The 23,000-nt window shown below is 38.8% G+C and overlaps 1 protein-coding gene across 1 annotated transcript in view; it reads right to left on the bottom strand.

Annotated features, from left to right (window-relative positions):
• LOC126195171 (cGMP-dependent 3',5'-cyclic phosphodiesterase-like) overlaps positions 1-23,000 on the bottom strand; it is a 333,488-nt gene that overhangs the window by 190,244 nt on the left and 120,244 nt on the right. The window contains exon 6 of the mRNA XM_049933683.1: positions 22,187-22,329. Coding sequence (XP_049789640.1) covers positions 22,187-22,329 — 143 coding nt within the window. The remainder of the gene's footprint in view (positions 1-22,186; positions 22,330-23,000) is intronic.

Here is a 23,000-nt window from a genome sequence, read left to right on the forward strand (position 1 = left end):
ACTGCGAGAGGGCTGTACAAGCAATGATCACACGCACGGCACAGCGGACACACCAGGAACCGCGGTGTTGGCCGTCGAATGGCGCTAGCTGCGCAGCATTTGTGCACCGCCGCCGGCAGTGTCAGCCAGTTTGCCGTGGCATACGGAGCTCCATCGCCGTCTTTAACACTGGTAGCATGCCGCGACAGCGTGGACGTGAACCGTATGTGCAGTTAACGGACTTTGAGCGAGGGCGTATAGTGGGTATGCGGGAGGCCGGGTGGACGTACCGCCGAATTGCTCAACACGTGGGGCGTGAGGTCTCCACAGTACATCGATGTTGTCGCCAGTGGTCGGCGGAAGGTGCACGTGCCCTTCGACCTGGGACCGGACCGCAGCGACGCACGGATGCACGCCAAGACCGTAGGATCCTACGCAGTGCCGTAGGGGACCGCACCGCCACTTCCCAGCAAATTAGGGACACTGTTGCTCCTGGGGTATCGGCGAGGACCATTCGCAACCGTCTCCATGAAGCTGGGCTACGGTCCCGCACACCGTTAGGCCGTCTTCCGCTCACGCCCCAACATCGTGCAGCCCGCCTCCAGTGGTGTCGCGACAGGCGTGAATGGAGGGACGAATGGAGACGTGTCGTCTTCAGCGATGAGAGTCGCTTCTGCCTTGGTGCCAATGATGGTCGTATGCGTGTTTGGCGCCGTGCAGGTGAGCGCCACAATCAGGACTGCATACGACCGAGGCACACAGGGCCAACACCTGGCATCATGGTGTGGGGAGCGATCTCCTACACTGGCCGTACACCACTGGTGATCATCGAGGGGACACTGAATAGTGCACGGTACATCCAAACCGTCATCGAACCCATCGTTCTACCATTCCTAGACTGGCAAGGGAACTTGCTGTTCCAACAGGACAATGCACGTCCGCATGTATCCCGTGCCACCCAATGTGCTCTAGAAGGTGTAAGTCAACTACCCTGGCCAGCAAGATCTCCGGATCTGTCCCCCATTGAGCATGTTTGGGACTGGATGAAGCGTTGTCTCACGCGGTCTGCACATCCAGCACGAACGCTGGTCCAACTGAGGCGCCAGGTGGAAATGGCATGGCAAGCCGTTCCACAGGACTACATCCAGCATCTCTACGATCGTCTCCATGGGAGAATAGCAGCCTGCATTGCTGCGAAAGGTGGATATACACTGTACTAGTGCCGACATTGTGCATGCTCTGTTGCCTGTGTCTATGTGCCTGTGGTTCTGTCAGTGTGATCATGTGGTGTATCTGACCCCAGGAATGTGTCAATAAAGTTTCCCCTTCCTGGGACAATGAATTCACGGTGTTCTTATTTCAATTTCCAGGAGTGTATGTTCATCTTGTAGCGCACATCTTCCTGAAAAGTCTGAAACATAAAACATATGTATTCCAGGAAATGTAAGACATATTATTTGGTTTTAAGTATGCCACGTGAAGTGCCATGCCTCTTCATAAAGCATTTTTTCTACCGCACGTCCAAACTATATTCAGGCGAGTGGAAATTGAAATGTCCTGTGGTGCCTCTCCTGCTCCCAGTCGGCTGGTTTGACAGCCTGCCCCTCTTTTAAAAAAATCTAGCAATTAATAGCAGATGGAATTATTTGTAATTGAGAGAACAAGAACTCTTCAGAAAATCTGAACTCTTTATTGCCTATTAGTTAATAACTTGCTGTTTTGTGTAACATAAAATTAAATATAGGATACATAAAAGCAATACTGACAAGAGATAAGCAAGAAATTACACATTTCTTCAAACATTAGTTCCTAGAATTTTTTCTATCTAATCTTGCTACAGCTTTACATGGCGTGCTTTCCTTTCTGCGAAAGAATCTATTACCTCATCAAAGTTCGTCAAACGTTTTGCTACATGAAAAATCGAAATGTCGTTATCTAATACTGAAAAAGCTGTTAATACAAATAATACCCAAGACTAGTGTGGTTTCTCGATCTGAGTACGTCTGTTTTGTCACTGTTGCTAGATAAAACAAAATAGGCCTTTCTAATATGGCAGCAATTTTGTAACACACCAAATAAACGAGACTGTTTTGGCACAAATGGCGATTTTTATATCACGATAGAATATAATCCACGAAGTACCAATATCAAGTGCCTATTAAGCCTACTACAAGCGAAAAGCTTTATGTTAGGAAATAGTTTCACATTTCACTCATACGCACCAGCTTCGAGCATGAGATCGAAAAGTAGTATTACGAAATTTTTATATAAATTTGGAATCGTCTTATTCTTCCATAATTTGTGTGATGTCCCTGTTTCTTCTCCTCCCTCATTCTAACAATCTTGTCGTCACCAATGCTGTAGCTATTGCTGCCATTGTCAATTTGTTTACCGATTAACTTCACTAACCCTGTCAGAATGAGAGGTTTAGCTACCCCGCGATTATTTTCCTGTTAGGCGTTATTACGTGTTCAAACAACACGTTTTCCGCGTCTCACCATCCGATGACAGCAGATGTTCAGATGTAGTCAGCCAATAGCAACATCACTGTTAAGTAGCGCAAACACACAAATAGGAAAAGTTAATGATTTAAATTAATATATATAATGCAGATACAAGGAAAGCTAAGCATTACCATATAATGCTGATCTCGAAGATTAATAAGCTACTAGAGAAGCTAAGCTTTCACATGTAATATTGGTCTTTTTTTGTGTGTGTTACACTTTAAGATACATTACACAAATGTGGCTGTAAAATTTGAAATAATAACATAACTGTTTCGCCTTCTGGGCTCAAAATTATTATATGTAGCTGATCCTCAAAGTGTTTAAGTTTTAAATGAGGGTTAAACGCCCTGCGATTTAAGAAATTCATTGCACTTTCTCACACCAACATAATTCATCTTGCGTAAAAGGAAATTTACTTTGAAAATAACACTTTTCAAACCACCATTAGCAATATTTTCCCGAAACCTGTTAGAAATAGGTTCGTTTCAGCAGTTGCCAGAGAGCATCAGGAAACAGGCGTTAATGTGCACATGCAGTTACGATGGCGTAGGAAGCCTGTATGTTCATACATATGAAGCATTAAAAGATCTTACATTATCTCACAAAAGAAAGAGGACATCAGAGGATACTCCCAAGAACATCGGAATTTCGTAAACCATACTAAAATGCATAATTTGGCTTCAAGAGCACATTTGTATGTCCCGATTCACAATGCAGTAGGCCCCAAACTGATATTCAGCTTTGCAGTGTGATTTTCGGGGTTAAATTTCCTTGGAGTACCAGTACTGTACCTATCTCATATTTGGTTCTTTATTATGGCGTAATGCCATATATGCCAGAAGATGAAAACGTGAAATCCAGCAAACAGTTGGAACTAGCCTATACTGTTTCGTTCAAATAAATTGACTGCCTCAGCGGAAAAGATTAATAAAAGCCAAATTTCTTTAACAAACCAACAAAAATAACTTCACTGTTCTGAAGGTGATTAATGCCTGACTACCAAAACTTGGAAATAAAATAAAAGCACAAAACTGCAACTTTTTATATACCTCTGCCTTCTATAACTATGTGAATGTATTTTAATTCACTTGATAATTCCCGGTCACAGAAATCCATTTTGTCACAGCAAAGTCACTAAAGGTAAAAAGGGGTCTCGTGGAAATTACCCCCCCCCCCCCTTCTCCCCTTGCGCTCAACACCTCACACTGCTTTGTGCATGCACAAATCTGGATGCTTAGGCATGCCAGTAACATTTTTCGGTTTAGCATCTGGCTTCAAGTAGCCAGAAGCAGGAGAAGGTACTGCTCATATGTGACTCACTGCACATACACCTGAGCCCTCTGCCAACTGCTCGAACTGATCTAATGTAAACAGTTGTGATGTCGTGCTCCTCTGAAGCAGTTTGTTGTTACTAAGTATTGCACAGTCTTCGACCACACATTTTGCTGTTGGCAGAGGCTTGTGTGCGCATGGTTTTTTGTTGTTGTAAAAGGCACATTTCCTTTGCAACTAACACCAGTTATTACTAGTCAAAAGTACAAAAATTTAACTGAAAACTAAAACAATGAAAAATTCTTGGAATTCCAAAAAAATTACAGGGTTATTCCTGGTTTTCTCCCGGATGAAAAAATTCCCAGGTTTTTCCCAGATTTCCCAGGGTGTATAAACCATTTATTATGCAGTAATTCCTGTTTCTTTAGAAGTTTCTTTACAGCAACTGTATATCATGGAGGTTCTCTCCCATTATGAACTGTTCTACAGGGTACATATTTATACAGTGCATGCTCTACTATTCTCTAGTTCCTCTACATGTTTCCTGTCCTGTACTGAAAGTTTCAAGTTCCTCATCGAGATATGTGACTACTGCCTTTTTATCTAGATTACTGAACATATATATATTTCTGCTTGTTTCAGTTGTCCTTTGTACTTTCGTGAAAATTACAAAAAAATAAAAATTTTCACTGTGCATGAATTTACTTCCTTTAAAGTCAAAATAGGCAAGAAAAGTTATAGTTATTTGATATTATTAAGTCATGAATTGAATAATACCAGAAGTTGAGAAGTACAACCAACATATCCAAAAACGTGTATTTGCATGGAAATCCTGGCTTTAATAGTAACTATAACCAAATTGAGTTTGATTACAGGTTATGCTGAAAATACATCATTTTATTCAATTTATTTGTAACCATCTATCACTCATGAATTTAAGTACTATTTCTGCAGCTCAAATAAAACAGGAAAATCAACAGCTGACTTGATGACAAAAAATACAGGAGGAAAAATGATCCACTGGTGTACCTGACAACTACCTGAAATCTCCATTTTTGCAACAGCACAATGCACAAACTCCATTTTACACTTTGACAACTTAAGCATGGTGTGTTGTTGGTATTATATGAATAGATACCAGGCAAGGGGTGTAGATAATGTGCTTTATGTTATTTCAAGAAGTTGGAGTCAGTAAAGTAACATACAATTTAGTCTTTTCCTACTGTACTGCCGACCAGTCAGGATAAGGCCATGAAAAATGCTGTATGAGATGTAATGTACAGCCCAAGATAAAACTCCATGAAAACCGAAAGACAAATACCTTGCTCATTTGTGGGATTTACACAAAAACCTCAAGGACAAAATACGTTAAATAAGACTATCATCCAAACAGGGTTTTTAGGTCTTTTAAATGTGTCAAGCTTTGCAATGTGTCATCTTTGAAGTGCGTAGACCTATATACAAGTTTTATGCATGCATCATTCAAAGATTAAAATCGGTATTTGCCTCAAATGGTTCAAATGGCTCTGAGCACTATGGGACTTAACTTCTGAGGTCATCTGTCCCCTAGAACTTAGAACTACTTAAATCTAACTAACCTAAGGACATCACACACATCCATGCCCGAGGCAGGAATCGAACCTGCGACCGTAGTGGTCGCGCGGTTCCAGACTGAAGCGCCTAGAACCGCTCGGCCACTCCGGCCGGCTTGCCTCAAATCTGAAGTCTATTGATGAGTAAGGGGTTTTGCATTTATATGTATGGATAATAGAGCCATGATCCAAAAATTGTGAAGGTTTTACTGGGGCACTGAACACCATGACATAACACATAGAGAATCTCAATTTGTAGTAGTCCGGTTTTAACAAAAACTCTCTTTAAAGATTTACGTTTATACTTTTTGACCACAATGACTAGTACATTTTTGCTAAACCTACACAGGCAATCGGATCAGTATGAAATTTAACTTTTTGATAGGCTATAGTATAGTCAGAGCTTTCATTTTTAATTTGGTTTTTCTTCTTTTTTCGGAATTCATATGCTCATTTCTCAACGTTTTAGAGGGGACTTAGTAGATCAGGTTTACCTATGAACCCATGTCCAGAAACGTCATTCAACAACACTACAGAATGTCAAAAGTCAAAGGCGCCGGCACTTGTAAAAGTATGTAGACACAGGGTGATTCCATGCTGATGTTACAAACTCTCGAGAATGATGGAGAAGGATTTTTTTTATATCTTATGGCAAGCCCCCCCCCCCCGTCCGGCAGGCCGTTCAACAATCAAACCCGGGCCTAGAGGATTGACAATCCGTCATGCTGACTATTCAGCTACCAGGGGCGGACAATGGAGAAGGATAAATGTATAATTTGAAGAAATAAGCGAAAAAGTTCTAATATGGACCAAAACAAGAAAATATGTCTAGTAAATATGAGGCCTAAAATGCATACCTTAAGAGCTATGAGCACTTGTTCAATAGAGGAGATGTGTTTCACACTAGCAAAGATGAACACTGCTCATAGTTCCTCAGGTATGCATTTTTGAGCTGATCTTCACTAGATATTTTTTCTTGTTTTGGTGCACAGTACCACATCTGAAAGTTGCATACCCTACATTCTTAGCAACAACAGTACTGTTACACATATTCCACTGCCAGGGACATCAGAATAGTTTTTGCTCCCAACTTGGTATTTGTTTCTGAATCAGGGACCTTACCTCAAATTAATACATTTATCTGTCTCCATCATCCTTGAAAGTTTGTAACATCACCACAGAATCATCCTGTATATACATACATTTACAGGAACCAGCGCCTATAGCTCTGACGCTCTGTGTACCGTTGGATGTTTCCTGACACCTGATCTCTTAGGTAGTGTCTACAATCTCTAGAAGTGTGTAACATGAATTGTGAAACATCTTGTAAATAAGTCCCTCCTGCTGAAAGAGCTTTTTGTACCAATTAGATAATTTATGTTACCTGCAACTCAGTGGCATAAAAAGAATCTTAAGTTCCAAAACTGCTGTCTTCAAAGACAGGAATGGCTGACTGATTCAAAGATAAGTGATGGCACTTCGTGTAAGTACTGTCTAGGAAAGGGTGATTACTCAGTGACAAACACTTCATAATTTGTAAAGATGCAGCAAAATAGAGGACATTGCTACTTACATGGCCAACAAAAGGAGGAAAGAAAAAGAACAAAACAGGGCTGCTACACTGCCTGTCACAGAATCATTTGTACTTTGTGGAGAGAATAAACTACTGCTTCGAGATGACAATAGTGGGCCCATTACCACTGGAATTACAACTAGAAAAAGGGAAAATTTCAACCCTTAATAAGATAACGTGCTAAATATGATCAAGGATAAAACTATACATCTATTACAAAGCTCAAGAAATGCCACTTATTTAAGTCCTGAAATCCAAAATGATATTATAAATATCTGTGGCAAACTGATTCAAATTAATAAAACATATCAACAAATCTGTTTTTCTGTTATTGGAAATGAAACACTTGACATGTCTGGTCAGGACCAGTTTTCATTATATGTACTATACATAACAGAATAATAATTCGGCCTTCCTGTATTACAGGAAGATTTTGTTAATTTCTTTCCAAAAGCGAATCTATGTACAGAGAATGTTTCTGCAAACATTCTTGATACATACAAGAGCTTAGGCATTGATTTAGAGAAACTGGTAAATCAGGGATAGGATGGAGCCTCAACAATGAGTGAGTGTAATACAGTTATACAAACTAGGATTTAAAAGCTTCATCCAAAAGCAATGATACGTCCATTATTCAAGGCATTATCTTAATCTTCTTATCGGTCACTCACTTTATGTTCCAATCATAAGAAACAGTACTGGTATTGTAAAAGAAGTCATCCCACTTTTCGGGCAAAAATATTTTGAAAGAAAATTTAGTAAATATCCTACCCAAATGAAAAAAGTCAAGATTGCTGGATATCTGTGACACTAGATTCACTGAGTACTAAGTTTTACTTAATTTTTTTGTTGAACTACTTCTTGCAATTGTACGAAGTCTTCAAGAACTTTCTGTTTTGGGTAGAATTTTTTCACGTGTTGCATCGACACTTTCAGTTGCTTTGGAAAAAGGAAGCTTTACAGTGGCTTTGCTAGCTATTGAATATGTTTTCAGCTTTACATTAAAACTTTCAATGTTTCTTCAAATTATCCAACACACTTTGCCATCATCTCTTCAGTTTAGTGAAGAAATTCTGCACAAATTTAAAGATCTTCTTTCTGAATATAAATTTGAGATTGAATTTTGCAAGATATTTGAAAAATCATCAACCTTGGCTAAAGAAGTGTTTGAATCTGTTGTCAATGTACCTAGACAGGTAAAGAAACACACTGAAAAAGACAACTATCCACACGACTCTCCTGAAGTGCATTATAGGCAAGCAGTATATTTCCCAGCAATTGATGGAAATAATGTTACACATTAGCTGCCATCAAGGGAATACAGATAAGCTGTCCAGACTGGAAGTTTACTTTGACAACAAGATTACTCAAACCAAACTTGGAACAACGTACGCATTACAGTATGAGAAAAGGTGTTATAAAGAAAATTTTCTACTACCTACAAAACTTATGTTGGTAGTAAATGCTTGTGACAAGAACTTCTACCCAAACATACAACATCATTTGTACATACTTGCGTCCCTATCAGCATCAACATGTGTAGCTGAGAGGTCATTTTCCACAATAAAATGAGCAAAGATTTACAAGCAGAAAACAATGGGCAGTGAAAGATTGACCACACTAGCATTAATATCAATACAGTATTCCTTTCTCTTCACAACAGAAGATGTTTTAAATGTCATGGAAACAGAAGGAAAACAAAGACTTTTACTACAGTTATCAACTCAAGTTTGGTAGTGTTTATACATGCATACTGAATGCTCTTGATTTTATATGGCACGGATAGGGTACGGAAATAATATTTTCATTCCATTCTGGTATGATAAAATATTTTAGTTAAACTGATCAACTCAGTTTATACTTTTTTCCTATTGTTATAATGTAAATATAACTGATATCTAAGATAGCAATATTATGAAAAGTAAAGTTGCTACTCACTACATAGCGGAGGTGCTGACTCACAGATAGGCACAACAGAAAGACTGTCACAAAAAAAGCTTTCAGCCAGCAAGACCTTTGTAAAAAACAAATGGCATGCACAGGCATTCAAATGCAACTCACACACACATGACTGCACTCTATTACAACTGAAGCCACACTCTGAGCAGCAGCACCAGTGCATGATGGGAACAGTGACTGGATACTGGATTGGGATAAGGAGGAGGCTGGGACAGGGACGGGCAAGGATAGTACAGAAGGGGAGGGGGGGGGGGGGGAGCAGTGAAGTGCTGTGGGAGAGCACGCATGGATGAAGTGAAGAGAGGTAGGGCAGCTATTCCCCCCCCCCCCTCTTCCCTGCCCTCCATCTAACTTCCCGACTACACATAGCTGCCCTACCCTCTCTCCACCTTGTCCCTGTGTGCTCCCCAGCAGCAATTCACTGCCTCCCCCCTTCCCTACTATCCCCCCCCTCCCCACCCCAGCCTCCTCCTAACCCCCACCCAGTTGCCGCTCCCATCATGCACTGATGCTGCTGCTCGCAGTGTAGCTTGCAGAGACTGCAGTCATGTGTGTGTGAGTTCCGTGGGCGCGCGCGCGCAAGTGTGTGTGTGTGTGTGTGTGTGTGTGTGTGTGTGTGTGTGTGTGTGTGTCTTTTTGATGAAGGCCTTGCTGGCTGAAAGCTTCTTTGTAACAGTCTTTTTGCTGTGCATCTCTGCTATATGGTGAGTAGCAACTTTCCTTTTCATAATATTGTTACATCCCATCCAGGATTTTCTATTGTTTGACATATAGGATAATATTATGAAAAGGAGAGACTGCTGCTCACCATACAATGGTGATGTAGAGTTGCAGGTAGGTACAAAGTAGCTTTTATTCTTTTTCAGTTATTCCATTATTAACTTCAAATTGTAATGTTTTTAAGTTGTAGAAGCAATGTTATAAAAAACAATTTTTTGTTACTTTTGTAATAGTACTTATTCTGATTTGGGGAACAGTTATTTATTTCAGGGGCAGACAGTATTTGATTTTAATGTTAGTTCGCATAAGCAGTGGCAGCTATTGTGTAAGAGCACATAAACACTCAACCTTGATCTATTGGTTATTTTTCTTTAAACGTCATTATAAGTAATGCAGATGCAGTAATCTGAAACACACAGCACTAAATCTACTGCACTGTGCTACATCGCTGCTCTGCAAAACTTGGCATCAAGGATGCCAGCACACCTTTAGTTGTACACATTTTAAGGAGCTTTGGCACATGTGCAATTGGTGTGACGTAATTGACTTATGGGCCAAATGCATACGGATTTGATAAACAACTTGCACAGTTCATGGTGTGCACAGCTAGTCCCAACCACTCAACTACAAGTAGATGTCACTGCCACCAAGTGGTAGCACACTGCAGAAGACTTTTATCCCTGTTCGCTTGACATAAATCCTGTTAGATGGTAGCACACTCCTCAGATATGTCAATTCACTCACTATATAGTGAAATTAGATCTGACAGTAGTATATGTTACAGTTATACCGATAGAAAAACCTATTTTGTGGGATTCTGAATGAGATACAGTATATTAAGTTTTGGATTTTATCAAACAGTAATCCATTTGAGATTATGAGAAACCATAAAGCACATCATCTTCGAATGAGAGACTGTAACATTTATTCATGCTTCTCACATCTGTTGATCTTGTCATGGGTCAGGTTTAGCTGTGCTGCAGGCTCTCATTTATATATATATATATATATATATATATATATATATATATATATATATATATATATATATATATATATATATATATATAAAAAGAAAGATGATGAGACTTACCAAACAAAAGCGCTGGCAGGTCGATAGACACACAAACAAACACAAATATACACACAAAATTCAAGCTTTCGCAACAAACTGTTGCCTCATCAGGAAAGAGGGGAAGGAGAGGGAAAGACGAAAGGATGTGGGTTTTAAGGGAGAGGATAAGGAGTCATTCCAATCCCGGGAGCGGAAAGACTTACCTTATGGGGAAAAAAGGACAGATATACACTCGCACACACACACATATCCATCCACACATACAGACACAAGCAGACATATTTCGTATGTGTGGATGGATACGTGTGTGTGTGCGAGTGTATACCTGTCCTTTTTTCCCCCTATTATTATTATTATTGGCAGTGGCTGCAGCTGTATAATTATGTTGATAAGCATAGCTCTTACACAGCAAATGTATTAAATGCACACTCTCATATTTATTTGAATCTAAAAATTTGTGAATACCCAGAATGTATATTCACGAGCTGCCACTGCGCATAAGATTTCGACAATATGCATAGCTCAGCGATATTTACAATGGAAGGTGGCTAGCGATAGTCATTTTGTATTATGTATCTGTGCATAAAGGTAGCTCACTTGTGCAACAGTGATATAGCATGTCATGAAGTTTTACTACAAATACGATGATGTACTGTGAAACGTCTTTTGTAATACACTTGGAACAGTGAGTCCAAACATCACAGCTCTAATGTATTTATAAATAAACCTCAATGTACGTTTCATATCGTAGAGGAGTATATTAGCACCAAAGACTCTATAACCACATTGTTGTTGTTGTTGTGGTCTTCAGTCCTGAGACTGGTTTGATGCAGCTCTCCATGCTACTCTATCCTGTGCAAGCTTCTTCATCTCCCAGTACCTACTGCAACCTACATCCTTCTGAATCTGCTTAGTGTATTCATCTCTTGGTCTCCCTCTACGATTTTTACCCTCCACGCTGCCCTCCAATGCTAAATTTGTTATCCCTTGATGCCTCAAAACATGTCCTACCAACCGATCCCTTCTTCTTGTCAAGTTGTGCCACAAACTTCTCTTCTCCCCAATCCTATCCAATACCTCCTCATTAGTTACGTGATCTACCCACCTTATCTTCAGCATTCTTCTGTAGCACCACATTTCGAAAGCTTCTATTCTCTTCTTATCCAAACTAGTTATCGTCCATGTCTCACTTCCATACATGGCTACACTCCATACAAATACTTTCAGAAACGACTTCCTGACACCTAAATCTATACTCGATGTTAACAAATTTCTCTTCTTGAGAAACGCTTTCCTTGCCATTGCCAGTCTACATTTTATATCCTCTCTACTGCGACCATCATCGGTTATTTTACTCCCTAAATAGCAAAACTCCTTTACTACTTTAAGTGTCTCATTTCCTAATCTAATTCCCTCAGCATCACCCGACTTAATTTGACTACATTCCATTATCCTCGTTTTGCTTTTGTTGATGTTCATCTTATATCCTCGTTTCAAGACACTGTCCATTCCGTTCAACTGCTCTTCCAAGTCCTTTGCTGTCTCTGACAGAATTACAATGTCATCGGCGAACCTCAAAGTTTTTACTTCTTCTCCATGAATTTTAATACCTACTCCGAATTTTTCTTTTGTTTCCTTTACTGCTTGCTCAATATACAGATTGAATAACATCGGGGAGAGGCTACAACCCTGTCTCACTCCCTTCCCAACCACTGCTTCCCTTTCATGCCCCTCGACTCTTATAACTGCCATCTGGTTTCTGTACAAATTGTAAATAGCCTTTCGCTCCCTGTATTTTACCCCTGCCACCTTTAGAATTTGAAAGAGAGTATTCCAGTCAACATTGTCAAAAGCTTTCTCTAAGTCTACAAATGCTAGAAACGTAGGTTTGCCTTTTCTTAATCTTTGTTCCAAGATAAGTCGTAAGGTCAGTATTGCCTCACGTGTTCCAACATTTCTACGGAATCCAAACTGATCTTCCCCGAGGTCCGCTTCTACCAGTTTTTCCACTCGTCTGTAAAGAATTCGCGTTAGTATTTTGCAGCTGTGACTTATTAAACTGATAGTTCGGTAATTTTCACATCTGTCAACACCTGCTTTCTTTGGGATTGGAATTATTATATTCTTCTTGAAGTCTGAGGGTATTTCGCCTGTCTCATACATCGTGCTCACCAGATGGTAGAGTTTTGTCATGACTGGCTCTCCCGAGGCCATCAGTAGTTCTAATGGAATGTTGTCTACTCCCGGGGCCTTGTTTCGACTCAGGTCTTTCAGTGCGCTGTCAAACTCTTCACGCAGTATCTTATCTCCCATTTCGTCTTCATCTACATCCTCTTCCATTTCCATAATATTGTCCTCAAGTACATCGCCCTTGTATAAACCCTCTATATACTCCTTCCACCTTTCTGCCTTCCCTTCTTTGCTTAGAACTGGGTTGCCATCTGAGCTCTTGATATTCATACAAGTGGTTCTCTTCTCTCCAAAGGTCTCTTTAATTTTCCTGTAGGCAGTATCTATCTTACCCCTAGTGAGACAGGCCTCTACATCCTTACATTTGTCCTCTAGCCATCCCTGCTTAGCCATTTTGCACTTCCTGTCGATTTCATTTTTGAGACGTTTGTATTCCTTTTTGCCTGCTTCATTTACTGCATTTTTATATTTTCTCCTTTCATCAATTAAATTCAATATTTCTTCTGTTACCCAAGGATTTCTATTAGCCCTCGTCTTTTTACCTACTTGATCCTCTGCTGCCTTCACCACTTCATCCCTCAGAGCTACCCATTCTTCTTCTACTGTATTTCTTTCCCCTATTCCTGTCAATTGTTCCCTTATGCTCTCCCTGAAACTCTGTACAACCTCTGGTTCTTTCAGTTTATCCAGGTCCCATCTCCTTAAATTCCCACCTTTTTGCAGTTTCTTCAGTTTCAATCTGCAGTTCATAACCAATAGATTGTGGTCAGAATCCACATCTGCCCCAGGAAATGTCTTACAATTTAAAACCTGGTTCCTAAATCTCTGTCTTACCATTATATAATCTATCTGAAACCTGTCAGTATCTCCAGGCTTCTTCCATGTATACAGCCTCCTTTCATGATTCTTGAACCAAGTGTTAGCTATGATTAAGTTATGCTCTGTGCAAAATTCTACAAGGCGGCTTCCTCTTTCAATCCTTCCCCCCAATCCATATTCACCTACTATGTTTCCTTCTCTCCCTTTTCCTACTGACGAATTCCAGTCACCCATGACTATTAAATTTTCGTCTCCCTTCACTACCTGAATAATTTCTTTTATCTCGTCATACATTTCATCTATTTCTTCATCATCTGCAGAGCTAGTTGGCATATAAACTTGTACTACTGTAGTAGGCATGGGCTTTGTGTCTATCTTGGCCACAATAATGCGTTCACTATGCTGTTTGTAGTAGCTAACCCGCACTCCTATTTTTTTATTCATTATTAAACCTACTCCTGCATTACCCCTATTTGATTTTGTATTTATAACCCTGTAATCACCTGACCAAAAGTCTTGTTCCTCCTGCCACCGAACTTCACTAATTCCCACTATATCTAACTTTAACCTATCCATTTCCCTTTTCAAATTTTCTAACCTACCTGCCCGATTAAGTGATCTGACATTCCACGCTCCGATCCGTAGAACGCCGGTTTTCTTTCTCCTGATAACGACGTCCTCTTGAGTAGTCCCCGCCCGGAGATCCGAATGGGGGACTATTTTACCTCCGGAATATTTTACCCAAGAGGACGCCATCATCATTTAATCATACAGTAGAGCTGCATGTCCTCGGGAAAAATTACGGCTGTAGTTTCCCCTTGCTTTCAGCCGTTCGCAGTACCAGCACAGCAAGGCCGTTTTGGTTAATGTTACAAGGCCAGATCAGTCAATCATCCAGACTGTTGCCCCTGCAACTACTGAAAAGGCTGCTGCCCCTCTTCAGGAACCACATGTTTGTCTGGCCTCTCAACAGATACCCCTCCGTTGTGGTTGCACCTACGGTATGGCCATCTGTATCGCTGAGGCACGCAAGCCTCCCCACCAACGGCAAGGTCCATGGTTCATGGGGGGGATAACCACATTATGTGAAACAAATACAAAGAGATAGAGAGGCTGGCCAGTACTTACCTCAGCTCAATACAGCCGATATATACACAAAACAGAACAGAAAATTTACGTTCCTAGCTTTTGGAACTTTGTTTCTTCGTCAGGGAGTTTACCTTTCCCTGTTGCTTCATAACCTGGGTTGTGAGTAACTGAATCCACTTTCCCTTCTTCCCTTTTTTTCCCCTCTCTCCTCCCTGACGAAGTAACAAAGTTCTGAAAGCTAGGAATGTAAATTTTCTGTTCTGTTTTGTGTTTCTATCGGCTGTTCTGAGCTGAGGTAAGTACTGGCCAGCCCCTCTTTCTCTTTGTTAGTATTTGTTTCAAATCTTTATATGAGATTTTCCATTAATCATTTACAACCATATTATCATGGATAATTACAAATTATTAGAAGTATCGCTGAAATACGTGTGTGAATCCATGTTAAAGATTCCAAAACTGTAGCTCATAGTATTTGTGTATTCTGTTTTGTTTTATAAATAAATTTGTCTGCTATAGTTTTCAGTTGGCTTTTGAAATAATAATTTAAAAAATCTTTGCAAATCCATCTTTGTGCAAAATGTTATATAATGTAGATTACACTGTCATTATTGTTGTTGTCTTATGCAGGTGCCTGAAGATGGCATGGTGAAATACTGAAACTGGTCACATGAATAAATTACATTCAAAATATAAACTGCTGGAGGTGTTTTTAATTTTACATTTCAATTTAAAAAATGTTTTTGATCACTTATGGAAATTAAAGAATTTTAATTAAATGGACTACATTTTAATAAAATTTGAGGTTGAATTGAATAACTTGAGATGCTTTGATGTCCTGAAGAAGTTCTCACTTGGTTTCAGATAAGATGTAAATTTAAATACAAGACTGTAGTACGAGAAAGACAGCTGTTGTCAAAAGAGATTTTAACCAATTTAACTTCATAACTTATTTAATCCAATGTTAAGAGTCTTCTGCTCAGCAACAGTGAACATCATATTAGAAGACTGAGCAGTGTTTTGTTAGCAAATAGGCAATACATTATATTAGAATTTAATTTGTTAGCAATAAAGTGGAGTTATCATATTCAGAATGAGATTTTCAATCTGCAGTGGAGTGTGAACTGATATTGCCAAATAATGAAATAACTGTGCATTCGAGTACTTCTCAACTATTTTATATTTTGCTTAATTTTATAGATCAAATATTTTTTGCATGATGGCCTCTCAAGAGATAACTATGTTTTTAAAATTAAAAAGTAAATAAATATGTTTTCAGAATGAACAAAAAGCATGAGCCTCTTAAAGATCCTCTTTAACAAATGGGCCACTTCTTTGACAAAATTCTGGTAGGTACTTGATTCAGTGCATGGTGAACTACTCCTTTAAAGTTGAGCCTTAGGTCTTGTACGTGCTCCTCCCCAGAGCTAAATTTTCTGAGTTCTGCTCTCAGATGTGACACTACAGCCTTTTTATCAAACTTGCTAAACATGTAAATCTTCCTGCTTGTTTCAGCTGCACTTTGTACTGTAGCAATCATTGCTGCCACAACTGCCTCATGGTCACTGATACCAGTTTCAATATGGACATTCTCAAAGGAGTGAAGTATTTATTGTCATCAGGTTTAACGTATTCTCATTATGAGTGTGCTCCCGATCTATCTGTTCTAGGTAGTTTTCAGAGAAAGTCTTTAGTAATGCTTTGCAAAATGATTTAAGTCTCCTGCGCTGATACATAACATACTAGCAAATTTAGGTATTCTCTTAAGTTTTTGTTTACACCTGGAGGTGGGTTTGGTGGTTAAAAGAAAGATCCAATTTATGTTCAACCTTGATAATGAATCTTGTCCAATCAGTTTCACATGTAGTTTCAATTTGTATCTCAGTGGATGTCAATTTCTTGTCTACTGTGATAAATACACCATCTCCATTTCCTATTAGCCTATTCTTGTGATATACACTTTGATTTACCCTAGAATCTCCCTGCTGTCAGTACTGAGTTTTCTATTCCTATTATTATTTATGAACATCACTATTTTTAGGATTGCTTCAAATTCTGGGACTTTGTTGTGAATGCTGGTAGTTAATCACTGTAATTTCAACTGTTTTGTTGGTGGGGCCATTTCTTTGAATTTCACTGTACACTTCAGGGTCTCCTACATTCACCATTTTCTGAAATGGATAGAGAGTTATCGAAGCTAAGATAACCTTGCGCACATCCCACAGACAGCCAGGCACCTGAGTAGCAGCATCTGACGTGTCGTACCCCTTACCCATTTAAGAGGAGCCTACAATTTTCAGTCCTATGGTGCAAGTCCAAGAAGTCAGGGTCTGGCTTATCGCAGAATCTTCTAAACATCTGATGTAAGCCTTCTCCTCATCTCAGACCCAGATGACCCCAACCAGTTCTGGGGACAAGGCTTCATTGACACTCATTGAGTAAAGGTGGTCTCCTCAACACACTGTCAGTTGCTGGAATGATCCATGTGTGCCTTCGGACCCCAGATAGCAGGCATCATTTGTTCCAATGTGTGCCACAATCTGCAGTTGATTGCACCTAGTTGCCTCAACAGCTGCTGGAATAGCCTCTTCAATATGAATCTTGCTGCAATTTCCCTACAGGGCACCATTACTTGTCATAAATTTGAGCTGCCGATGATTAGCAGACCTCTATCCTTTTGTGTTTGCCTCCCCTTGACATGGGACATAGCAGGTTTCCCAGCAGGTGAAATGTGTCTCACTGGCTCACTTCCAGTGGAAGATTGCATGCCAAACCTGTTGATAAGGGTGATGAGTTTTCAATTTCAGCAGAGATGAAGACGGCATGCCAAACTTGTTGGTTAGGGGGATGTGTGCAATATCCTGAGTTCTCCTCAGTCCTTGCCTACGCTGTACATGGTTCCTAGATCTAACACTGACACATCACTCATAGTCAAGTGGATACTCAGCGATAGATCCTGTACTTCCTGCAGAGGAGGTAGTACCCATTGGACATGATATTAATTGAGATACACTTGCTATCTCTGCTACATGACTCTTGCCATTTCACCCAGCACACTCATTCAAGCATACAACTCACAATATCAATGTTTATTGGTGATATCATTTATCAATGTATTCAACAAAAAACATGAAAACTTTTGTAGCATATACCATAATTTCTGTATGCACTGTATATGGTTTTGTTGTGCCACAATAAATAAAGGTGTTCAACAGAGGAAAATATATGGAATCAAGAAATGAAAAGAGAATTTTTAATATGGGAACACGCCAACAAAAGTTTCATGTCACTGAAAACATGCTGTGCATTGTAGGCTGGTGGATAGGAATTAATTCTATGTCAAGTGTGTATATATCTGTGTGTATGCATGTGTGTGTGTGTGTGTGTGTGTGTGTGTGTGTGTGTGTGTGTCAGTCACAGAGTGTCGAGAAATTGCAATGGGAAATGTTACAAAAAAAGACATTGTACTTTGCAGACAGCCTTTCTCACAAAATTCTGAGAGTCACATTCCCAAATGAGTCAAAAAACGTACCACTTGCTCCAACATACATCTCGTGTAATGAGCATACTACTAAAAACAGAAAAAAGTTTGCTTTAGTCTATAGATGCAGTTTATTTATTTTGTCTACTGGTTACCCGTTTCAGTACACAGTACCATCCTCAGGCCATCTTAAAACTCTGGCATGCTATCTGCCAATAGAATGGGACAGGGAACAGATATAATGTAGATGATTCACAGCCATAAGCATTCATAAAGGGAATAAAAGTTCAGCAAAAAGAAATAAAAGCTTTAAGGTTTGCCAGCGACATTGTAATACTGTTGTAGATGTCAAAGGAATTCAACGAGCAGTTTAACAGAGGATAGTGGTTTGAAAAGTGGTCATAAAATAAAAATCAAGGAAAATACAATAAGAATAATAGAGTTTAACTGAATTAAATCAGGTGATGTTGAGAGAATCTGATAAGAAAATGAGTCACTAAAAGAGGTTGATGAGTTTTGGTATTTGAGCAGAGAATACCTGACAATGACCAAAGTACAGGGGATATAAAATCCAGACTGACTATAGGAAGAAAGGAGTTTCTGGAGAAGAGAACTATGTTAACAACTAATATAAATTCTTGTCTTAGGAATCAGTTTTAAAGTATTTGTATGAAATGTAGCCTTGCAAAACTGAAACAGAGCCAATAAGTAGTATACAAAAGAAGAGACAATTTTCAAATGTGGTGCTGTAGAAGAATGCTGAAGATGACAGGGGTACGAGAAGGAGTATTACACAGACTACCAATAAAACACTGTGGAAGGGGATACACACAGTTATAAACGTAACTATGGAATGGATCATGAAATTCACATTAAATTTGTCCCTGTTGTGACAACCAGTACATTCTGCAACAAGCTCAGCTGCTCCTTGTTTCTCGGTCTATCCACTGCTCAACATTTCCTCTATATGGCAAGTGGTGGTCTTCACCAATAACACTGTTTATACATCATCCATGTTTTTCATTACAGCATCAAATAATTCCTATTTGTTATAATTGTTTACTCTTGTTTCCCTCCAACTGAAAACCATCACATCTTCAAAATTCAATTCATTTCCTCTTAATCCTATATTTTATCACTTTCTCCATTTGCTCTTTAACAACTAATAATATTTAACCATCAATGGTTGGTCACATCATTTTTAGTATATTGTACTGCATCAGAAGTATTATTGGTGAGAGGAAAGTGCACAGAAACAGATATAGACAGTTCTGTTGTTAATTTGTAATTACTATTTATTGTCCGAATTGGTGAGTGTTAAATTAAAATGTAGGATATGTGAATACCCATCCAAGGCAGAAAATCAATGTAGTTAATTAATGTATACAGTGTTGAGCATAATTTCTGTACCTTGAACTCAATAAAGTATAAAATGAAGATACAAGTGAACAAAATATAGTCTATGACAAACATCTGATTTAATGTGAGTAATCAATGAAAGATGTAGAGAAACGATTACATGAAACTAAGTAAAGATTACCACCAAATGGAAAAAGTAATTCTTAAATACTATTTAAAGTGGCCGTGGCCTTGAAGAGAGTAAACTTACAGTTAGTACGAATGCCACAAAAATGAGTGGATATTGTAAACAGACGAGACAATGAGGGAGACTTGTTGAATGTGGTAGTAGTTTGAGAAGCATAAATGGAATCTGTTAGTGATGGTTGAAACTTTAAACGGTGAACAATGCAACTAGAACACTGTTATGTTATTGCAAGAAAAGTAGTTCAGTATTTAACACAACTGAAACTGTTTGTTATGAGAGGCCCCATTTCACATATTGTGATGTAGACAGTTACAGATGCTGAAGAACAATAGATTACAACAGACTGGAGTGAACACTTTTGAGAATATGGCATGACACTGTGAGTCAGTATTCTGAACACTCAGAAATGGTTCTGACACTGAATTATTAATTCACTTTCAATAGGAGGTGAGATACGCTTGGTACAGGAAATCTCACATGTCAGTGGGAGGAGAACAGATCTCTTAAAAACCTACACCTTCTGGACGGAAACAAACTGCAATGAAAGGAACGGGTGCTTGGGAGAGGGGGAGCGACTTGTTGCCTAGTCAATAATTATGACAAAAGAGCACTGAAACAATGGTATATATTACTCAGTAAGAGCAAAACAGAAATTATAATGCTTTTAACAAATAAAAAGAGAAATAACAAGCAAACAAATAATCCAAAGGTGAGGCCTATGGACACTACAGAACATTAAAACTGAGTTCTCAACAGAAGCAGGGGTATTCGGTGAAAAATTATTATGACTGAAATAATACTTGCAGAGGTATAAAGTTTTGTGTAAAAGGCAAATGCTACCACATTTAAAAAGAGAAACAAAAAAGAGTAGTATACAAGTTCTGACAAAATACAGTGGATTGAACAAAATGAAGTGGCAGTGATCATAAGAAAGAAAAAAGTCACTGTCACCTTCTTTTTGACTTTATGCCCCAACATCGGCAGTGTTTGCAAAGTAAATTATGGGGACTGGGCTCTGCTGTCAATGAGAATAGAATAATCTTATTGCCCAAATAAGTTTTGACACATTTGTGCCATTGGAGACTGGAAAATATACCATGTTTTACAGAAGAATTCCTGGATGACAAGAAGGACCTACAACCATTTTTTATCTACCATAATCTTTCTTTGTCTTAGTCTCTAGATTAGAATTTGTAAGTTCTTCATTCAATGGTTAGATAGCTCTCCATCTGCTACACCATCATGATTTTGAGAAGGTGGTTAGTGACTTCACAAAAATCACTTTCTTTAATTATAATTTCACTGCACAAAAAAGTGTCAAAACTGTTTGTGAAATAAGAAGCTTTTGTAGTTTCTATAATCATGTACACACAAACTTACATTGTAAAGGAAGAAGAGTTGTCTGATGAAGGATGACAAGAATGAGGTACAAGGAGAAAAGATATGTGTGCAAAGAAAAGTACTACATGGTGTGGAAAGGACTGGAAAGTCATCAGAGAAATAGCCAGGGTAGAAGATGAAGAACAATGAAAAAGACGAGTAGATAAAAGAAAGAGAACTTTCCAGTGTTCATTCTCTTGTGTGAAATTTCATTTAAATATCTTATGTGTGGTGGAGTTTGAGATAATAGACTGTTCAGAAGCTTTGAAAAGTGGAGTTAAATTTGGCAGCATAAATCTTGCTATGGCGGCAAAGGATTAACTGTTGTTAGGAGGACACTGAAATAAGTTTTGCACAATAGTCAGGAGAAAAACAAGTGGATCTCAAACAACTTGTCAAGTGTTACAAAGATTTTGTGTACAATGGAATACTATGGTTGTGGAGGAGCAAATTGTGCTCTTATTGAGTACTGCATTAGAAGGAAATACTCCTCATGTATCTGTTTCTGTACAGGATTACCAGTCTAGTTGTTGGATATGCACACATTAGTGAGAATGCTGTTGAGGGATTCAGTATGAAAGGTTTTGTCTGGCAAGGGCATCCATAATTTCACAAGAACAAAATTTGCTTTTGGAAATACGACAAATGTCAGAAAGTGAATACTTTCGAATACTTCTGGTCTTCATGTTGCGAGATAACTCTGAAAAGTAACATCCAAGAAGTGAGGAAGTTAAAAATTTAGGTAATTATTTCCAGACTTGGAGAAAAACTGGGTGAATTTGATCTGAAAGGAAATGAATTTTTCTAGAAATAGCAAGATCAAAAAATCTTCATTGTGAATAGAGATCACAGTAATTTTCCATTTTATCACATTAAACATTTATCTATTCCAATAAAATTGTCATTATACCATTCCTTCTAATCCACTTTGTGCTAAAAATAATTGAGTAGTGGAAAAAATGCAGGCTAATGAGATAACAGAATTACATAGCATTTGAAAAAGTCACCTTGTTCTATATCCTGTAGCTTCATCAATTCCCCTATAAAATAATGGATGGCTGTAAGCATCTCTGACATTAATAACTTCTCCTGTTTTTGCAACCCAGCCAGCTATACCCTGGCCTTTGCGCACTCGGACTTCCTTTAGAATCTGAAAATAAAAATGTGTTATAAGTTTTTTTGTTCAAAATTAAATTATAGAATTGTGGCAATTCGTCCTCTACACTTTACAAATGACAACAGGCAATGGTTAGTACAGATTTATACATCTGATAAAAGATCTATGTGTGACCACTGTCATATCTTAACAAAAGCTCTGGCCAGGAACTGGTCCTTTGTAAAATCGGAAAGTATGTCTAAGGCTTCCACCCAGTCACTCGTTGACCAGTCTTGTGTGGCAGCTGAAGATAGCAAAATGAGATCATTCATGTATACCGTTATTTGACAATCAGACTCCCACATGGACAACAGATTAATAAGCATCCCTATCGTAGAGAAACAATTGAAAGATTTGAAAACAACAGGACCAGATGGAATCGTAATTCAGTTTTACAAAGAGTGCTCTTTGGCACTGGTCTCTTACTTAGCTAGCATTTATTCCAAATCTCCTGCCTAGTGCAAAATCCCACGAAACTGGAAAAAGGGCATTAGGCAAATTCAATATTTCTAGATTTCCAGGAAGCATCTGACACTGTGCCCCACTGCAGACTGTTAACAAAGGTAAGGGCATATGGAATAGTTTTCCAGATATGCGAGTGGCTTCCAGACTTCTAAAGTAATACAACCCAGTATGGTGTCCTCAATGGCAAGTGTTTATCAGAG

Source organism: Schistocerca nitens, chromosome 7 (assembly GCF_023898315.1).
Source record: "Schistocerca nitens isolate TAMUIC-IGC-003100 chromosome 7, iqSchNite1.1, whole genome shotgun sequence".
Lineage (NCBI taxonomy): Eukaryota > Metazoa > Arthropoda > Insecta > Orthoptera > Acrididae > Schistocerca > Schistocerca nitens.